At 38.9% G+C, this 15912-nt stretch overlaps 1 protein-coding gene across 6 annotated transcripts in view; it reads left to right on the forward strand.

Moving 5' to 3' along the window:
* LOC132391619 (arfaptin-1-like) overlaps window positions 1-15622 on the forward strand; it is a 124635-nt gene extending 109013 nt beyond the window's left edge. For all 6 annotated transcript variants that reach the window (XM_059965044.1, XM_059965045.1, XM_059965048.1 and 3 more), the window contains 2 exons: window positions 7122-7296; window positions 14100-15622. In XM_059965044.1, the coding sequence (XP_059821027.1) occupies window positions 7122-7296; window positions 14100-14255 (331 nt within the window). In that variant the 3' untranslated portion in view covers window positions 14256-15622. The remainder of the gene's footprint in view (window positions 1-7121; window positions 7297-14099) is intronic.
* Window positions 15623-15912: the final 290 nt, after the last annotated feature.

The raw sequence follows: 15912 nt of genomic DNA on the forward strand, positions 1-15912 counted from the left end.
AACTGCTGCTGCTAAGTTTACAAATTTCACGTCATATGCCGGTGATAATAAACCTGATTCTGATTCTGAATGTCTGTAACAAGAACAGAGTATGTTGGCACTCTTCTTTCCCTCTATTTTCTCTTAGCACTCTCTGTAAATGTGCACAATGGTAGTGAGGGTTTTACCCACGATGGTCTGAACATATCCACCATTATTTGTAGTATTTTCTGTTCAAGGGCATTGATATTTCTATACCAGACCGTGATGCAACCAGTCACATGCTGGTGATAATAAACCTGATTCTGATTCTATACACTATTGTGCAAAAATCTTAGGCATCCTAATTTTTTAATATAAATTTTGTTTTAGATGTTTATTTTTTTTGCCTTTTTTTGTGCAGAGGAAATTTTAGATTTCCAAACATTCATTTTCCAAAAAGTTAAATGTTAGAGAAATATTTGTACATCTTTTAAGGAAGTACCATATTAGTAATGGCTCACTTTTCAAATAAAAACTAAATTACTTTGTAGGTATATAGCCCAGTGCATGATTAAACAAAGATAACAAACAGGTGCTAATGATCAATGACATAATGAGTTGAATGAACCAAACTGACTGAAACAGAAGAGATCAAACTGGCGAAGGACAACTAAACTAAAAAGTGAGGGTGTGACAATTTAGCCTTCAAATCAGTTCTTACACCATGGCAAGACCATAGCAACAAGACACAAAGTGGCCATCCTGCATCAGCAAGGTCTACTCCCAGCAGAAATTTTGTGGTAGATAGGGGTCTCAAGATGTGTTGTCCAAGCTCTTCTGAAGAAGCACAGAGAAGCAGGCTTGGTTAAGGACCAGAAACTCAGTGGTCGGCCATGGAAACTGAATGCAGCAGACGAGATACATCAAACTTCTAACTCGGAGAAATCCAGCACTGTTATCAGCTCTGAATTTGGAGAAACAGCTGGAACCCAAGTACATCCCTCTACAGTCCAGAGAGTCTGTCAGAAGTGGTCTGCATGGAAGAGTTACTGCCAGAAAGCCATTCCTCTGAAGTGGAGTCAAAGCCAAGAGACTCGCCTATGCACAGAAACACACAGACTGGGCTGATGACTAATGACAGCAAGTCCTCTGAATTTTGATAAGTCAAAATTTGAAACTATTGGGTCAAACGGGTGGTAATTTATCCATAGAAGAGCTCGAGCGCTACGTGGATAAGTATCTGCAGCCAACAGTGAAGCACAGTGGAGGTTCCCTGCAGGTTTGGGGTTGCATTTCTGCAAATGGAGTTGGTGATCTGTTCATAATTAATGGAATCCTCAATGTTGAGAAGTACAGCATTGGGGATTTCATTAATTCTGACCAGGTTATTAATTCTCATATACAGTTTGGGCACCCCTGGTCAAAATTTCTGTTACTGGGAATAGTTACGTGAGTATGAGATGAACTGATCTCCAAAAGTCATGGTTAAAGATGAAACATTCTCTTCAACATTTTAAGCAAGATTAGTGTGTTATTTTTGTTTCGTACAATTTTAGAGTGAAGAAAAGGAAAGGAACACTATGCAAAAGTTTGGGTACCCCAAGAGATTAGAGCTTTCAGATAACTTTTACCAAGGTCTCGGACCTTAATTAGCTTGTCAGGGCTATGGCTTATTCACAGTCATCATTAGGAATGGCCAGGTGATGCAAATTTCAAAGCTTTATAAATACCCAGACTCCTCAAACCTTGTCCCAACAATCAGCAGCCTTGGGCTCCTCTAAGTAGATGCCTAGCACTTTGAAAATTAAAATAAATGATGCCCACAAAGCAGGAGAAGCCTATAAGAAGATAGCAAAGCGTTTTCAGGTAGCTGTTTCCTCAGTTCGTAATGTAATTAAGAAATGGCAGTTAACAGGAATGATGGAGGTCAAGTTGAGGTCTGGAAGACCAAGAAAACTTTGAGAGAACTGCTCGTAGGATTGCTGGAAAGGCAAATCAAAACCCCCGTTTGACTGCAAAAGACCTTCAGGAAGATTTAGCAGACTCTGGAGCGGTGGTACACTGTTATACTGTGCAGTGACACCTGCACAAATGACCTTCATGGAAGAGTCATCAGAAGAAAACATTTCCTGCATCCTCACCAGAAAATTCAGCACCAGAAGTTTGCAAAGGAACATCTAAACAAACCTGATGCATTTTGGAAACAAATTCTGTGGACTGATGAAATTAAAATAGAACTTTTTGGCCGCAATGAGCAAGGGTATGTTTGGAGAAAAAAGGGTGCAGAATTTAATGAAAAGAACACCTCTCCAACTGTTAAGCACAGGGGTGGATTTATCATGCTTTGGGCTTGTGTTGCAGCCAGTGGCACGGGGAACATTTCACTGGTAGAGGGAAGAATGAATTCAATTAAATACCAGCAAATTCTGGAAGCAAACATCATAGTCTAAAAAAGCTGAAGATGAAAAGAGGGTGGCTTCTACAACAGGATAATGATCCTAAACACACCTCAAAATCCACAATGGACTACTTCAAGAGGTGCAAGCTGAAGTTTTTGCCATGGCCCTCACAGTTCCCTGACCTAAACATCATTGAAAATCTGTGGATAGACCTCAAAAGAGCAGTGCATGCAAGACGTCCAAGAATCTCACAGAACTAGAAGTCTTTTGCAAGGAAGAATGGGCGAAAATCCCCCAAACAAGAATTGAAAGACTCTTAGCTAGCTACAGAAAGCGTTTACAAGCTGTGATACTTGCCAAAGGGGCTGTTACTAAGTACTGACCATGCAGGGTGCACAAACTTTTGCTTCGGGCCCTTTTCCTTTTTTGTTATTTTGATACTGTAAAAGATGGAAATAAAAAAGTAATCTTAAAATATTAAAGAAATGTGTCATCTTTAACTTTATGCCTCTAGGAAATCAGGTTATCTTTTACTGGCTTTTATTCACAGTAACAGAAATTTTGACCGGGGTGCCCAAACTTTTGCATGCCACTGTATTACACAAGACCTCAAACACACGGCCAAGGTCATAAAGAACTATCTCCAACAAAAATAAGAATGAGTTGTGCAACAGTTGGTATGGCCTCTGCAAAAGACTGATATCAACATCATCGAGACGGTCTGGGATTACCTAGAGAGATAAGCAAGTGAGACGGCCAAAGCCTGCAGAGGAAGTGTGGCAAGTTCTCCAAGAAGCGTGGAACAATCTGCCAGCCAATATATCGTATGAAACTGCATGACAGTTTACCTAAGCGAATAGACACAAAAGTAAATTTATTATCAAAGTATGTATAAATTATACAAACTTGAGATTTGTCTACTTATAGGCAGCTACAAAACAAGAAACTCAAAACAACCCTTTTTTTAAAAAAAAACAGCCAATGCACAGAGAAATTAAAAATTCAAATCATGCAGGAATTAAAAACAACCAATAGCAATCTAAACAAAAGTGAGTCCATAGCCCTGGGACCCCCAGCAGCCAGAGCAGGCCCATAGTTTCAGCTCATCGCACAGCGGAGCAATTCGTTACGAAGCGTGCTGACACAAAGCCCGCAGCAGCCATCGCATCAGCCTCAGTGCCGTGGCTTGTGGAGAGCAGAGCGAACTTTTCAGTGAGCGGCCGGACCCTTGCCTCTGGTCCCCAACATCCAGCCTTTTCAATCCATTCAGCCCAATGTTTAAACTGTCTCCCGTATTTAGACCAGGCCCTGCCGAAGCGATACTCTCTGGGCTTGGACCTCACCGACACATTCCAGCCTCCCAATCTTTCCAAATCAGGATAGTGCTTAGATTGACCCAGCCTCGCTCTCAATTTAGATGGACAAGTTCTGAAATTCCTTGCTCCAGTTTTACTTTAACTCCGTTTCCAACTCTAACTTAGTCTTGAACGTGCCTCGACCCTCAGATTAGCCTTGCCTTTGCTCACCTCTTCATTGTTTACCACAATTTTCCACAGAGTGTTATTAATAGAGTATTTAGTTGTAATTCTTGCTTTCAAAACTGCCAGTAAGCTGTCACCCATCTTCAGTAGTGCCACCTTAAACCAGAGTCTCTATTGTAGCTTTAAAGGCAAAGGATGATCACACCAAATTTTGATGTGATTTACTGCTTTGCTGTTTATAATGTTTCTTTTGATATTTAGAAACTTTTCAGTATATTACTTTTAAAAGCATCTTTACAGATTTTTTTCATGTACCTAAGACATTTGCACAGTACTGAATTCACCATCACCCTCTTGAACTCTTATGTTTCTTCAGATTTTCTGCGAGAAAGTTTCATGTTCCTACCTTCTTTCTGTACTTGTACCTTTCCATAACCAAGTCATTTTTCTGTTCTTCCTTTATCAAACATTGCCTATCCTTACTTTGAAAGGAATTGCTGGGGCAGATATTCTTGCCTTCTTTCATCAAGGGTGACGTACTGTAATACTGGGAAGTTAGCTAATGTATGCTTATTTAACAAGGGCTGCAAGGACAAGCCAGGGAGCTCCAGGCCAGTGAGCCTTGCAGCTGTGGTGGATAAGTTCCTGGAGTGGAATCTGAGACTCGGGATATCTCTGCTTTTGGAAAGACAAGGACTGGTTAGGGATAGTCTGCATGGCTCATGAATTGAGTAATTTGGAGAGGTAACTGACAGGATTAACAATGGGCAGAATAGTTGATGTTATCTATGTGGGCTTCAGCAAGGCCTTTGACTGTGTGCTGCATGTTAGACATGTTGGACTGGAAGGTGATATCTTCAGGGATAGAGGGTGATCTAGCCATTTAGATACAAAATTGGCTGTTGGGAGTTGGAAATGGTAGTGAAAGTAGTTCATATTGAAGCATATGAACAGTGGTGTGCCAGATGGATGGGTATTTGTCAGTTGTTTGGATGAGCGTGTAGGTGGCATGACAATTTGGATGCACTTGTAGGAGGCATGATTGTAAGTTTGAGGTTGACACCAAAATTGGTGTTGTGATCAATGAAGAAGATTGTCTAAGGTTGCAATGGGAGCTTGACTGGGAAAGTGGGAAAAGGAATGACAAAGAGAACTTATCTCAGACAAGTATTAGGTGATGCATTTTGAGAAGTTAAATGAGGACAGGACTTGCACAGTAAATTACATGACCTTGGATGGTGGTGAGATCACACCTGGAGTATTGTGTGCAGTTCTGCTTGCTAAAGGAAGTAATTAAGCTAGAGATTCCGCAGAAAAAAATTCACAAGGATGTTGCTAGGGCTGGAGGGCTTGGGTTATAAAAGTGAAGATGGTTTATAAAATAAGCTGGATGTTCTGTCTTTCTTTACAAGATAAGGGAATCTAAACCTAGAAGTTATTTGTTTAAGATGAAAGGAGAAAAGATTCAAAGTGGACCTAAGGAACCAATTTTTCCTCAAAGCTAGTGGTGTGTATATGGAACGAGCTACCAATTCAAGTGGTAGAGGCAGATCCATTTAGGACATTTAAAAGACACTTGGACATGTATGTTCATGGATAGGAAAGTTTTAGAGTGATACAGGCCAATTACAGGCAAATGGGAGTTGCTTGGGAACGCACTTTGGTTGGAATGGATGAGTTGGGCCAAAGGATCTGTTTCTTTGCAGACTATGTCCATTCACTGCCAAGATCATTACCGTCCACCATCTGTCTGGCTTTGGCAGGAACAGAAGCTGGTCAATACAGTACATGTAACTGCATTTTCCAATATAGCACTTATATAGTCAACAGTATCTGTATGGTGTAGGGTCTTTCATTATCTTTTCACCATGTTTTCACAACTTCATTAAAATTCTCAAAGTTACCCAATGCTGGACATTAAAACAGTCATTGTTGCAATGAAATCTCTCAATGGTCTCACCATCATCTTCCCCCATCCCCAACCCTCAAATCTCCATAGTTACTTGAGTGTTACGGTCCAGTCAGTACCACACCTTCCCCTTCTGAGCCAAGGAGTTCAGTTATTTGATCCAGGCTTCTTTTCTAGTTATAGTCTTCCTCACCTTGCTCACCACCTCTTTCCCTCAATTCATCCACTGCTATCTATAGTGCCAGCCAGCCTCTTAAGTTCGAGACCACCCTACCCTCTCTAAATCGCACATCATCCTGGCTTAACCATATATTTTCATTCCTTTATGGTTCCTCTTGCTTAGAGCTGGTAAATTTTTAATAGGCTGAATAGCCCATTAAGCTCTGGAATTTCACACCTATCATTGCCTTACCTTCAACAGAAGGACTGCAGTGGCTCACCACAAATGTTTCAAAGCCACTTCAACAATGACAGTAAATTCTGGCTGTCACATCACCAAGAACAATACAAAAATTAAGAATCTCCAATAGTACTTTTGAATATTTTAATAATTCCTCTGTTAAGCTGTCATTATATTTAAGTCTCTCTAAAATGCCGTGGAATTATTCAAAGATCTTATACCTACAATTTAAAAAAAAGAACTCTGGTCAGAGGTCATGAGTACTGTATTATTTTCTCCTTCATTCTCCCGACCCCTCAAATTCACACCAACAAGGTGGAGCTTCTCCAGGTGCCAGCTGTAGTATGCCATTGCAGCATAAGATTTGAGTTATTCCTTCCCAGTAGAGATCATTACTGACTGTATGTACTGTATTTGCTAAACCATTCGGAGACCCTCATTTTCAACAGCAGCCCACAAGAAAACAACATTGCTCCTCGCCACTTTTTGTAGTTCTGGACAAATGTGGCATGTATGTTAAAATACAGCAGCAAAGCCCAGAGTTTTGGGTGAGTTTGCAAAGTTGCTTGGACCAAGTATCTTTCTTCATATCATTGTAAAAGCAATCGGAGTTTGTGGCTTTTGGAAATAAGTACAACTTGTCCTCACTTTGTAAAAGCTGAATTATAATTCAATGTTCCCCAGGCAATGCCTGTATGATATAACCACAAGTAATGAGTCAGCACAGTACAATCAAATTGGTTAAATTTTCTTCAAGACTGAAGCCATTCATGACGTTGCCTTTGTTGCATTTTATCTCTGATGTAATTATCAATGAAATATTGTGGTGATTACCTCATGCATTGATTATTAACCACAATTAAAGAATGAGTTCTGTTGCTGCTTCCTCTGAGAGAGGGTGTTTTACGTTTTTGTCTTTAAGTATACCAGGGACTGAGCGTAATGCATTTTGTCCATGTTTTTCATCATAGGATAGAATACGATGCGTATCGAACTGATTTGGAGGAATTGAACCTTGGTCCTCGCGATGCAATTACGATTCCAAAGATTGAACAGTCCCAGCAACAATTCCAGATTCACAAAGAGAAGTTTGACAAGCTCAGAACGAGTGTGTCCATCAAACTGAAATTTCTGGATGAAAACAAGGTATTTTTTTTAGAATGCTTGTCAATGCCTTTTTGAAATCTTCCATTTCAGGATCATGAGAATCATGTAAGAGCTTTGCCTGGTTCCCTGAGGTAAGGCTGTGCTCTGTCATTTTCAGTGTGAAATAATCTGTTAAATCATTACATATTATTTTATTCCATCATTTAGCCTCACTGCTGCAATCTTGACAGTGAACTACTAAACATTAGAAATGGCACTCTTCTAGCCACTGGGAAGTCTTGCTACTTGATGAATGAATTCTGTAACAACGATGCAGAGATGGGAGAGCATATGCAGAGGTTGAAGGGGCCTGGGCAAAACAAACTTACAGGTGGCGCATTCTAAGTGGAAGGGTCAATGAAACCCCTCCAAGACTATAGACACGCATGTTTCACGGAAGTTGCCAGGCAAAAGTGTAGCCTTACCTGAGTGCAGCTTCCCAGTGTGTATATTTTGGGGGAGCCCACAATTCAAGCACATCCCTGTAGCTATTTTCCTGCTCCTGATCAAAGGAAAAACAGGTAATAGACCTCACAAATGCAGCAGTGTACAGTAAACTGAATTGGCAGAGATCAGCTGATACCAAAGATGACATTGAGGCATGGAAGCTGATTTTAGGAGTTACCTGGAAGATTAAAATTGAAATGCCATGAATCTGATGTCCTATAAAACTCTCCTTTTTTTGTTTCCTAAAGGCTTCTAATTAGCAAGTTGTCAGTTTACCCTTATTCCAGCTTTTACCAAGAAAAATAATGGTTCTGTTTACATGACAATTGCTATGTGTGAATGTTTTTGGCCTACTCTACAATTGTGGGGATAGGTGAACTCTGCAGTACTCGGGATCCCAAAGGTTGTAGCAAGCAAGGAGGCCATTTAAAAACTTAACAGCTCTATGGCCTCCTTGCTTGCTACAATCTTTGGGATTGCAATCTTTGGTGCACAGTTCACCAGTCCCCACAATTGTAGAGTAACCTAGCCAGTTACTCTCTTCTCACCATAGCTCCTTTTTCCCTTTTAAGGTACTAAATTACTTTCTTTTCAAAAAACCGTAATTGAATCTGCCTCTGTTAACACATTACTCCCTCCCAAGTTCTTTCAAGGGCAGCACATTTTTAACCCAAACCACTAACTATATATTAAAAGTACTGTCTCATTTCAGTTCTGGTTCTTTTGCTAATCATCTGCATTTTAACTTTTCTGGTTCTGTCAATGCAAGCAGTTTCTCTTTAACTATCCATTCCATTTATATCCTCACTTTGAATATATGTATCAGTTCCTGTCCCACCCATCTCTTTTATAGGGAAAACAATCTCAGCTATGCCAGTCCACCCACATACCTAAGCTCCCTTAACTCTGAAATCATGCATTACCTTTGCAGTTCTTCTGAAGTGCAGTGTTCAGAATTGAGCACAATGCAAAATTTGTGGCTGATCCAAAATTTTACCAAGGTTCACCAAGCTCTTGTTCCATTTACATTTATTTATTAAGCTTATGCTTTTTAATTGCTCTTTTCAATCCGTCAGTCAAATTTCCAATAGTTTAGTCACACATAACCTCAGATCTTTGTTGTTGTACCTGTTTTGGAATTGTGCCCTCTAGTTTCTGTTGCTTATTCTTAAAATCCCAGGAGTTAACATGGTATTGCATTTATTGCTGCTGAGGCATTTATCATTCCCCTTTGGATTACAGTTACATCTACAGCTATGAGTTTAAAATGGACATTGTGTGATGCCACTTCCACACACATTCAAATGTAACTGGCCTTGTTCCACTGAATGAGAATCTGATTATAATGGGAACAGCAAATGCTCAAGCCAGTTGCTTGGAAAAAGAACTTGTTCAAGTTATGGAAAATTAGAATTGGTATGAGAACAATTGTAAACAAAACTTAGACCAAAGGCAACTCAGCCACTTTAACTGTAAGAAAATCCCCACACAATATAGCAAATGCCAGCAATTAAGAATTAAAAATAAATAATGCTGGGAGTAGTCAGTAAGTTTGGCAGAAGATCAAACATCTGAAATGTTCACTGTTTCTCTTTCCACAGTGTCTGCCTGATGTGTCTGCAGCATGTTTTTGTTTATACTTCAGATTTCTAGCATCTGCAGTTTTTGATTTTCATTACACATTAATTTGATTTTTTAAGACACAGAGCTTTTATTTAAATGCCACTTTTCACAACCCCATGAGGTTCCATGATAGAATTAGTCAACGTTACTATGCAGGAAATACAGCTGCCAATTTGCGTGTGACAAAGCTTGTTCGTTATAATTTCTTTCAACATTTGTTCTATTCAATTTTCCATATATTGATCTGAAAAGAAAGAAATGGCTATGAAATGAGTTCAGCAATTGTAGAGCAATTAAATTAACATTTGTCAGAAAGATAATGGAACTTTTGCCAAAGAATTAGTAGAAAAACATTAAGGAAGTGAGCCCATAATGGAGCATGGATTTAAAACAGAAAGGTTAGGATCATTCAACTTGCATAACCTGCAACGTGCATTTTGATAGGAAGAACAAGATTTTATATACACGGATAATAGACAAAGTGGAAAGGAAAGAGCAAAAGGGATCCAAGTCCCTGATATACATATCATTAAAAGTACCATTAATAAAGCCTAAAGAGCAAACCTTGCCTTTCAATTTATTTCTGAATAATTACTAGAGAATATAATTAGAAAGAGAGCTTGTATTAACTTGTAACAAGCCCTTGTTTGTTGTACATTATTCTCATCTCTTTTCACAGAGATGTAGAAGCACTGGTGTTAGTACAAAAATGATTCAAAAGAATGAGATAGTGCGCTTGTATCAGGAAAAGCTGAATCGTATGAAGCTCTTCGAGTGAATAGATATCATAGATCATAGAAGCTTTATTGGAGCAGCAGAGAGAAATTATCTTGGAATAATCCAAAATTTCCAAACGTTCATAAATATGAGAAAGTGACTTATAAAACTGATATTAAAAATTTGGGAGAATTTTTTTCCTGAGAATATGTAGTTGATATAACAAGGAATAGTTGAAGGGAATAGGATATTTAGATAGTTAAAGAAGGGGAACTGAGTAGAAACATGTGCTGTAAGTCAAATGAAGAGGGCTGGCATGATGCCTGTGTTAAAGATAGAGGCCAAGATTCAAGATTGTTTAGTGTCAGTTTCAATATGCAAGTGTAAAGGAGACCAAAATAATTGTTACTTCGGATCCGATGCAGCACAAAAAAAACACAAGATAAAGAACACAATAATAAAAACTCACAATGAACGTAAATACATAAGGCAGCTTACATATGTAGATTGATTGCATGTCCATAAAGTAACACTAGCCACAGTAGTGGCTGTACGTAAAGTGACTGACAGAAAATGATAAAGTAGTGGTGCTTGGATGTGTGGACTGTTGATCGAGTCTTACTGCTTGGGGAAAGTAACCGTTTTTGAGTGTGGTGGCTCTAGTTGAGGATGCCTTCTCCCTGATGGGAGTGGGACAAACAATCCATGGAGAGGGTGGGTAGGATCCGTCATGATATTTCAGGCCCTTTTCCAGTACCCTTCTGTATAGCTGTCCTTAATGGCAAGTAGGCTGGTGCTGGTGATGCATTGTTGTGGAGTCTTCCTATCCACTGGAATGCAGTTTCCATACCAAGCAGTGACACAGGTTGTTAGGATGCTCTCTTTAGCCTCCTCGGAAGGAGGGGGCTTTGGCGAGCTTTCCTGATGTGTTCTGGGACCATAAGAGTTTGTGCACTCCCAGGGGTTTGAACCTGCTCAGCTATGACGCCCATGTAAAGAGGGCACAAATGCTGCAAGTTCTTCTGAAGTTAGTAACCATCTCCTTGGTCTTGATAGTAAGAAAGGGGTTATTTGCTTGGTACCAGGCCTTGATCTCCTCCACCTCCTCTCTGTTGGCTGTCTCACTGTTGATGGTGGTGGTGAACTTGACAATGTGATGACTTGGGTGTTTGCTATGTAATTGTGTGTGAGCTGAGTGTACAGCAATAGACTCATCACACAGCCCTGGAGTGGCATCTGTGTTGATAAACGAGCTTGACAACTAGCCTTTTTGTGTAAACTGTGTAACTTTACATAACTAAATGGTTGCAATCAAGGCATAAGGGTGCTCTGTTTTCAGAGTGCTGGCATGGGGGAAGAGTCCAGAGGGAGATTACGAGAATGATTTTGGGAATGAAAGGGTTAACGTATGAGGAGCATTTGCTAGCTCTGTGCCTGTACTTGCTGGAGTTTTGAAGAATGAGGGAGGATCTCACTGAAACATATAGAACAGGGGAATATCTAGGGAGAGTGGACATGAAGAGGACGTTCCCAGTAGTGGGGGTATCTAGGACCAAAGGGCACAGTCTTGAGAACACTAATGAGGAGGAGTTTCTTTAGCCAGAGAGTGAGTCAATCTGTCGAACTTATTGCCACATTCGGCTGTTGAGGTCAAGTCATTGGGCTTGATTAGTAAGTATGTCAAAGGGTGAAGGCAAGAGAATGGGATTGAGAGGAAAATGGATCAGCCATGATGGAATAGTGGAGCAGTCTCAATGGGCCAAATGCTCTAATTCTGCTCCTGTGTCTTATGGACAAACAAACCAGCACATTCTAAAAGGAAGGGGTAACCTAATTCTTTAGCTAAAGGGTTAGTATTGGTGAAAACTGTTGCCTGAACTGAAATCCATATAGTTCATCTAAAGTATAAGGAATCATTGACAGGATCAAAGTTTGTCAGGAGAAATGGAATTAACACTTTTAAGCTTTAAACACTAGGAACCCATATAGTAGCAAGTTATTGTTCACTTGGTAAGCTATTTTGTTTCATTATCCTTGGAAGAGTTGGGTCTGTATTTTAGTGCACTGGCATTCTTCTCTTTGTCTGATAATGTTAGTCATAGGCAGTGTTGAATTCTATTGATGTCCTCAAAGCAATTGATAGCGGAACTTAATTACAGAATGTCAATCTGTACCAGTTTATCCATGATTGTTATCAGCAATCAATTTGGTTTGTTGCAATCTGGCAAAAACAATGAGGTGAGGTGAGGTGAGCTGTCAGATTGGTCCACCACTTCTCAAGCACATTGGACAAGTCTGAAACCTGTCCCAACTTTTTCTGATTATGTGATGTAGTTTTTGCAATAGCGCCAAGTAATTTTGTTACATAGCAAGTAGTGAACATAGGGATTTTATTATATTATTTCATTCTCTCTAAAATAGCACAACTCAACGAGTCTTGTATCTGGGAACTTGAATGCAAAGACCTTCACTATGAAAAGTCTATCCATCAAGATTGATCAGAGTAGTAGTTTTCCTTAAAGATACTCCAACTTTGTGCTCAGTAATGTGCCTTTGATCATCAGATTTTTATTCAGTGGAACTGAGTGATTAATATCGTCCCGTATTATGTTCATTTGCCAATTCTACTGTTTGCACTCCTTGTTCTTTCTATTAAAAAGTGAAATTTTAACCATGAAGTGTAAATAGTGATTGACTGTAAATGCTAATTTATTTATTAAACACAGAAATGTAAACACTCCAGCTTTAAGTTTCATGGAATATTTTGTATTGACCTGAGAGAGAAAGCCTACTGTAATATTGTCCAACCATGCAGCATTCTGTCAGTACATTGAAACTTCAGTTTATTGTTTGAGCTTGAGTTGCTGAAGTGAACCCACAGCTTTATAATTCCAAAGCATGTGCTTCCAACTGAGTCACAACTCAATGTTGGCAGTGTGACAGTAAAATTAGATGTCACACTCAGATATTTGATGGAACCCTGCAATCAACGCATGCAAGCACTGCCAAAATCTACCCAACAATCTGAATTTTGAAACAATACATCAATGAGGCATTGATTGTATGGATAGTCAAAGGTGTTTTCCCAGCGCTAAAATGGCTAGCATGAGAGGGCATGGTTTTAATGTGCTTGGAAGTAGGTACAGAGGAGATGTCAGGGATAAGTTTTTTACACAGAGAGTGGTGAGTGCATGGAATGGACTACTGGCGTTGGTGGTGGAGTTGGATACGATAGGGTCTTTTAAGAGACTCCTGGATAGGTACATGGAGCTTAGAAAAATAGAGGACTATGGGTAACGCTAGGTAATTTCTAAGGTAAGGGCATGTTGGGCACAGCTTTGTTGGCTGAAGGGCCTGTATTTTGCTGTAGGTGTTCTGTGTTTCTATTTCACTGAGCTTGTAACCTGTAAGTCAGAAGGTTATGAGTGGAAACAATATCTAGGCCAATGCTTTTGTGATCTTTGGACATTCAACATTGAAATCTGATTTTTTTTGAATATTACTAATATTACAGGACCTCATTGTGAACACATTGGGTGCTGACTGTTTACCTTACAACAGTGACTAGGCTTCAAAAATAAAGCTCTTCACATGCAATAAGGGCACAAAATATAGTAGTTAAGGATGCATCTTCTCCCTTTCCAACTTAATTTTCTTATTGGGCAATTAATGTTCTTCCAAATAAACAAACAAAATATAACCTTAATAAGAGTACCTAATGCTACTAGCAGTAGACAAAATCACAAGTATTGGTGTTTGCCTCCTGACAGCAATAGAAGTATTTTAAAATTTGAAATATGTTTAGTATTCTTTGCACAATGTAAATGTATCTATCACTCAAGTGGCAGGGTCTGAAAATTGCCTTAGTTGTTGTGAGCAGGAAGTAAGTGGGATAAAGTACAAGTACACAATATTATGTTTTTACTGTCATAATAGATGTTTTCTGACATCAGAATCCTGCATTTTGCTCTTTTGAATGAATGTTATTTGAAAGGTAATCTTCTTTCTCTTCACAGATTAAAGTCATGCACAACCAGCTCCTTCTGTTTCACAACTCTGTGTCAGCCTACTTCGCTGGCAACCAGCATCAACTTGAACAGGTGCTCAAACAATTCCACATCAAGTTGAAGGCTCCTGGTTCAGATGGACCTTCCTGGCTAGAGGAACAGTAATGTCTCAGAACTCAGAATGATTGATGCAGTTATAAAATGTTTGAATTCTTTTTCATTTAATGCGGAGTGAGGCAGTTAGTACCCCAGATTGTGGTCAATGATATAGCTGTTTCTCACTTTTTGCTATACATTAATCTGAAATATTAGATTGAATATGATAATTTTATGCAATTAAATAAACTTTATAAAACCAAGACCTAAGAAAAAATATTTCTTTTTGTTACAGGGGTTAGAGGGGAATAGTTGGTCTACACCTACATTTTTGCACTGAACAGTAACTGTAGATCTGTTTGGTGCTTTTAGGTCACTACAATTTAATTGTTTGAGAACAAGATTCAGAGGCATTTTATATACATCCTTTCACAAAAAAAGGCACCTGGGTTCACAAAGCAAGTGAACTGTTAAGCAAAATATAGTGTCTTTGCAGAGCAATGAGATAAATGGTGTTAGAAAGAAACACCTGTGCTGAATGAAATAGCTGGTTTAGCACTCGAAATTGCAACCAGTACCGTACTTCCAATAGACTTTTTTCAGTTAACTGTGTTAAATGCAAATCCTTGTAACAGAGTCAGGGAGAGAGAAATGTAACTTCTATTACAAATGCATTAAATGGTGACATATTAGTACTTGGAAATGTTTGTGAAAATTATATCTTGTTCCCATTAACTTTGTTTTCAATTGACGTCATTGTTATTTTCAAAAGGGTGTAACTCTGATTAAGCCACGACTGGCCTTATGTCTACTATTGTGTGCCTTGAACAACGTATTTTCTGTTCTGTCACATTCCTGAAGTTTGTGAAACACTTTTCTGTTCCCTATATCTTACCACTTCCAAGGGAACTGGGGGAATGGGCAGGAGGGGGGGGAGAGAGAAAAATTGCATTATTAATCTCTTGTGATTCCACTAGCTACATTTGATTTTAGTCTTAATTTGCTCCTGCTCATGTGTTAATTCAGTTTCTTTCATACTATGTAAACGTTCTTTGAAATTGATGCTCCTACATGTAATATTTGGTTTGCCATTCTGTAAAGCTTTGTGGCAATGTCATCTAAGTTCTGTATGCTGAATATTTAACATTAAATTAACCTCCTATTTTAATGTAAAACAATTGCTTTATTTAATACTTTTTGTCAATCACTGTTTTGCTGTTGAAGTTAATATCCAGATTGTGCCTCATTATTATAAATATTCTATGTACAAATTAAAAGGTTCTTGCTGCAAGCCGGGTTTCTGAATGCTATACTTTAAAAATACTAAAACAGGACCATGGTACTAAATGGAATTGAATGTGCGTCTTTTTCATTTTGCTTCATATTCCTAAGTCTTTCTAAAATGTCCTTGCAATAAAGGGCTCTAACTTCATGGAGATCATGTGTGAAATCAGTGTCAGTCAAAGGTCTAATAGTAATGCAATTCTCCACTGAACGGCGGTTACAGTTCTAATGATTGTAACCTAGCTACTCTGTATCTTGAATAATATTTATGCTATTATTGTGGGCATTCTGTAGAAAATCTCTTATCCATGAAGGAGCATTTATTGACCAGCGGTATTTCCAGAACAGAGTTGCTTTTAACAATTTATATAAGAAAAGAATGATAATGGAACTGTATTCTAACCTGCATCATTTACTGTTTTAATTTGAAAGCATTCATCAC

This window comes from Hypanus sabinus, chromosome 3 (genome assembly GCF_030144855.1).
Source record: "Hypanus sabinus isolate sHypSab1 chromosome 3, sHypSab1.hap1, whole genome shotgun sequence".
Classification (NCBI taxonomy): Eukaryota; Metazoa; Chordata; class Chondrichthyes; order Myliobatiformes; family Dasyatidae; genus Hypanus; species Hypanus sabinus.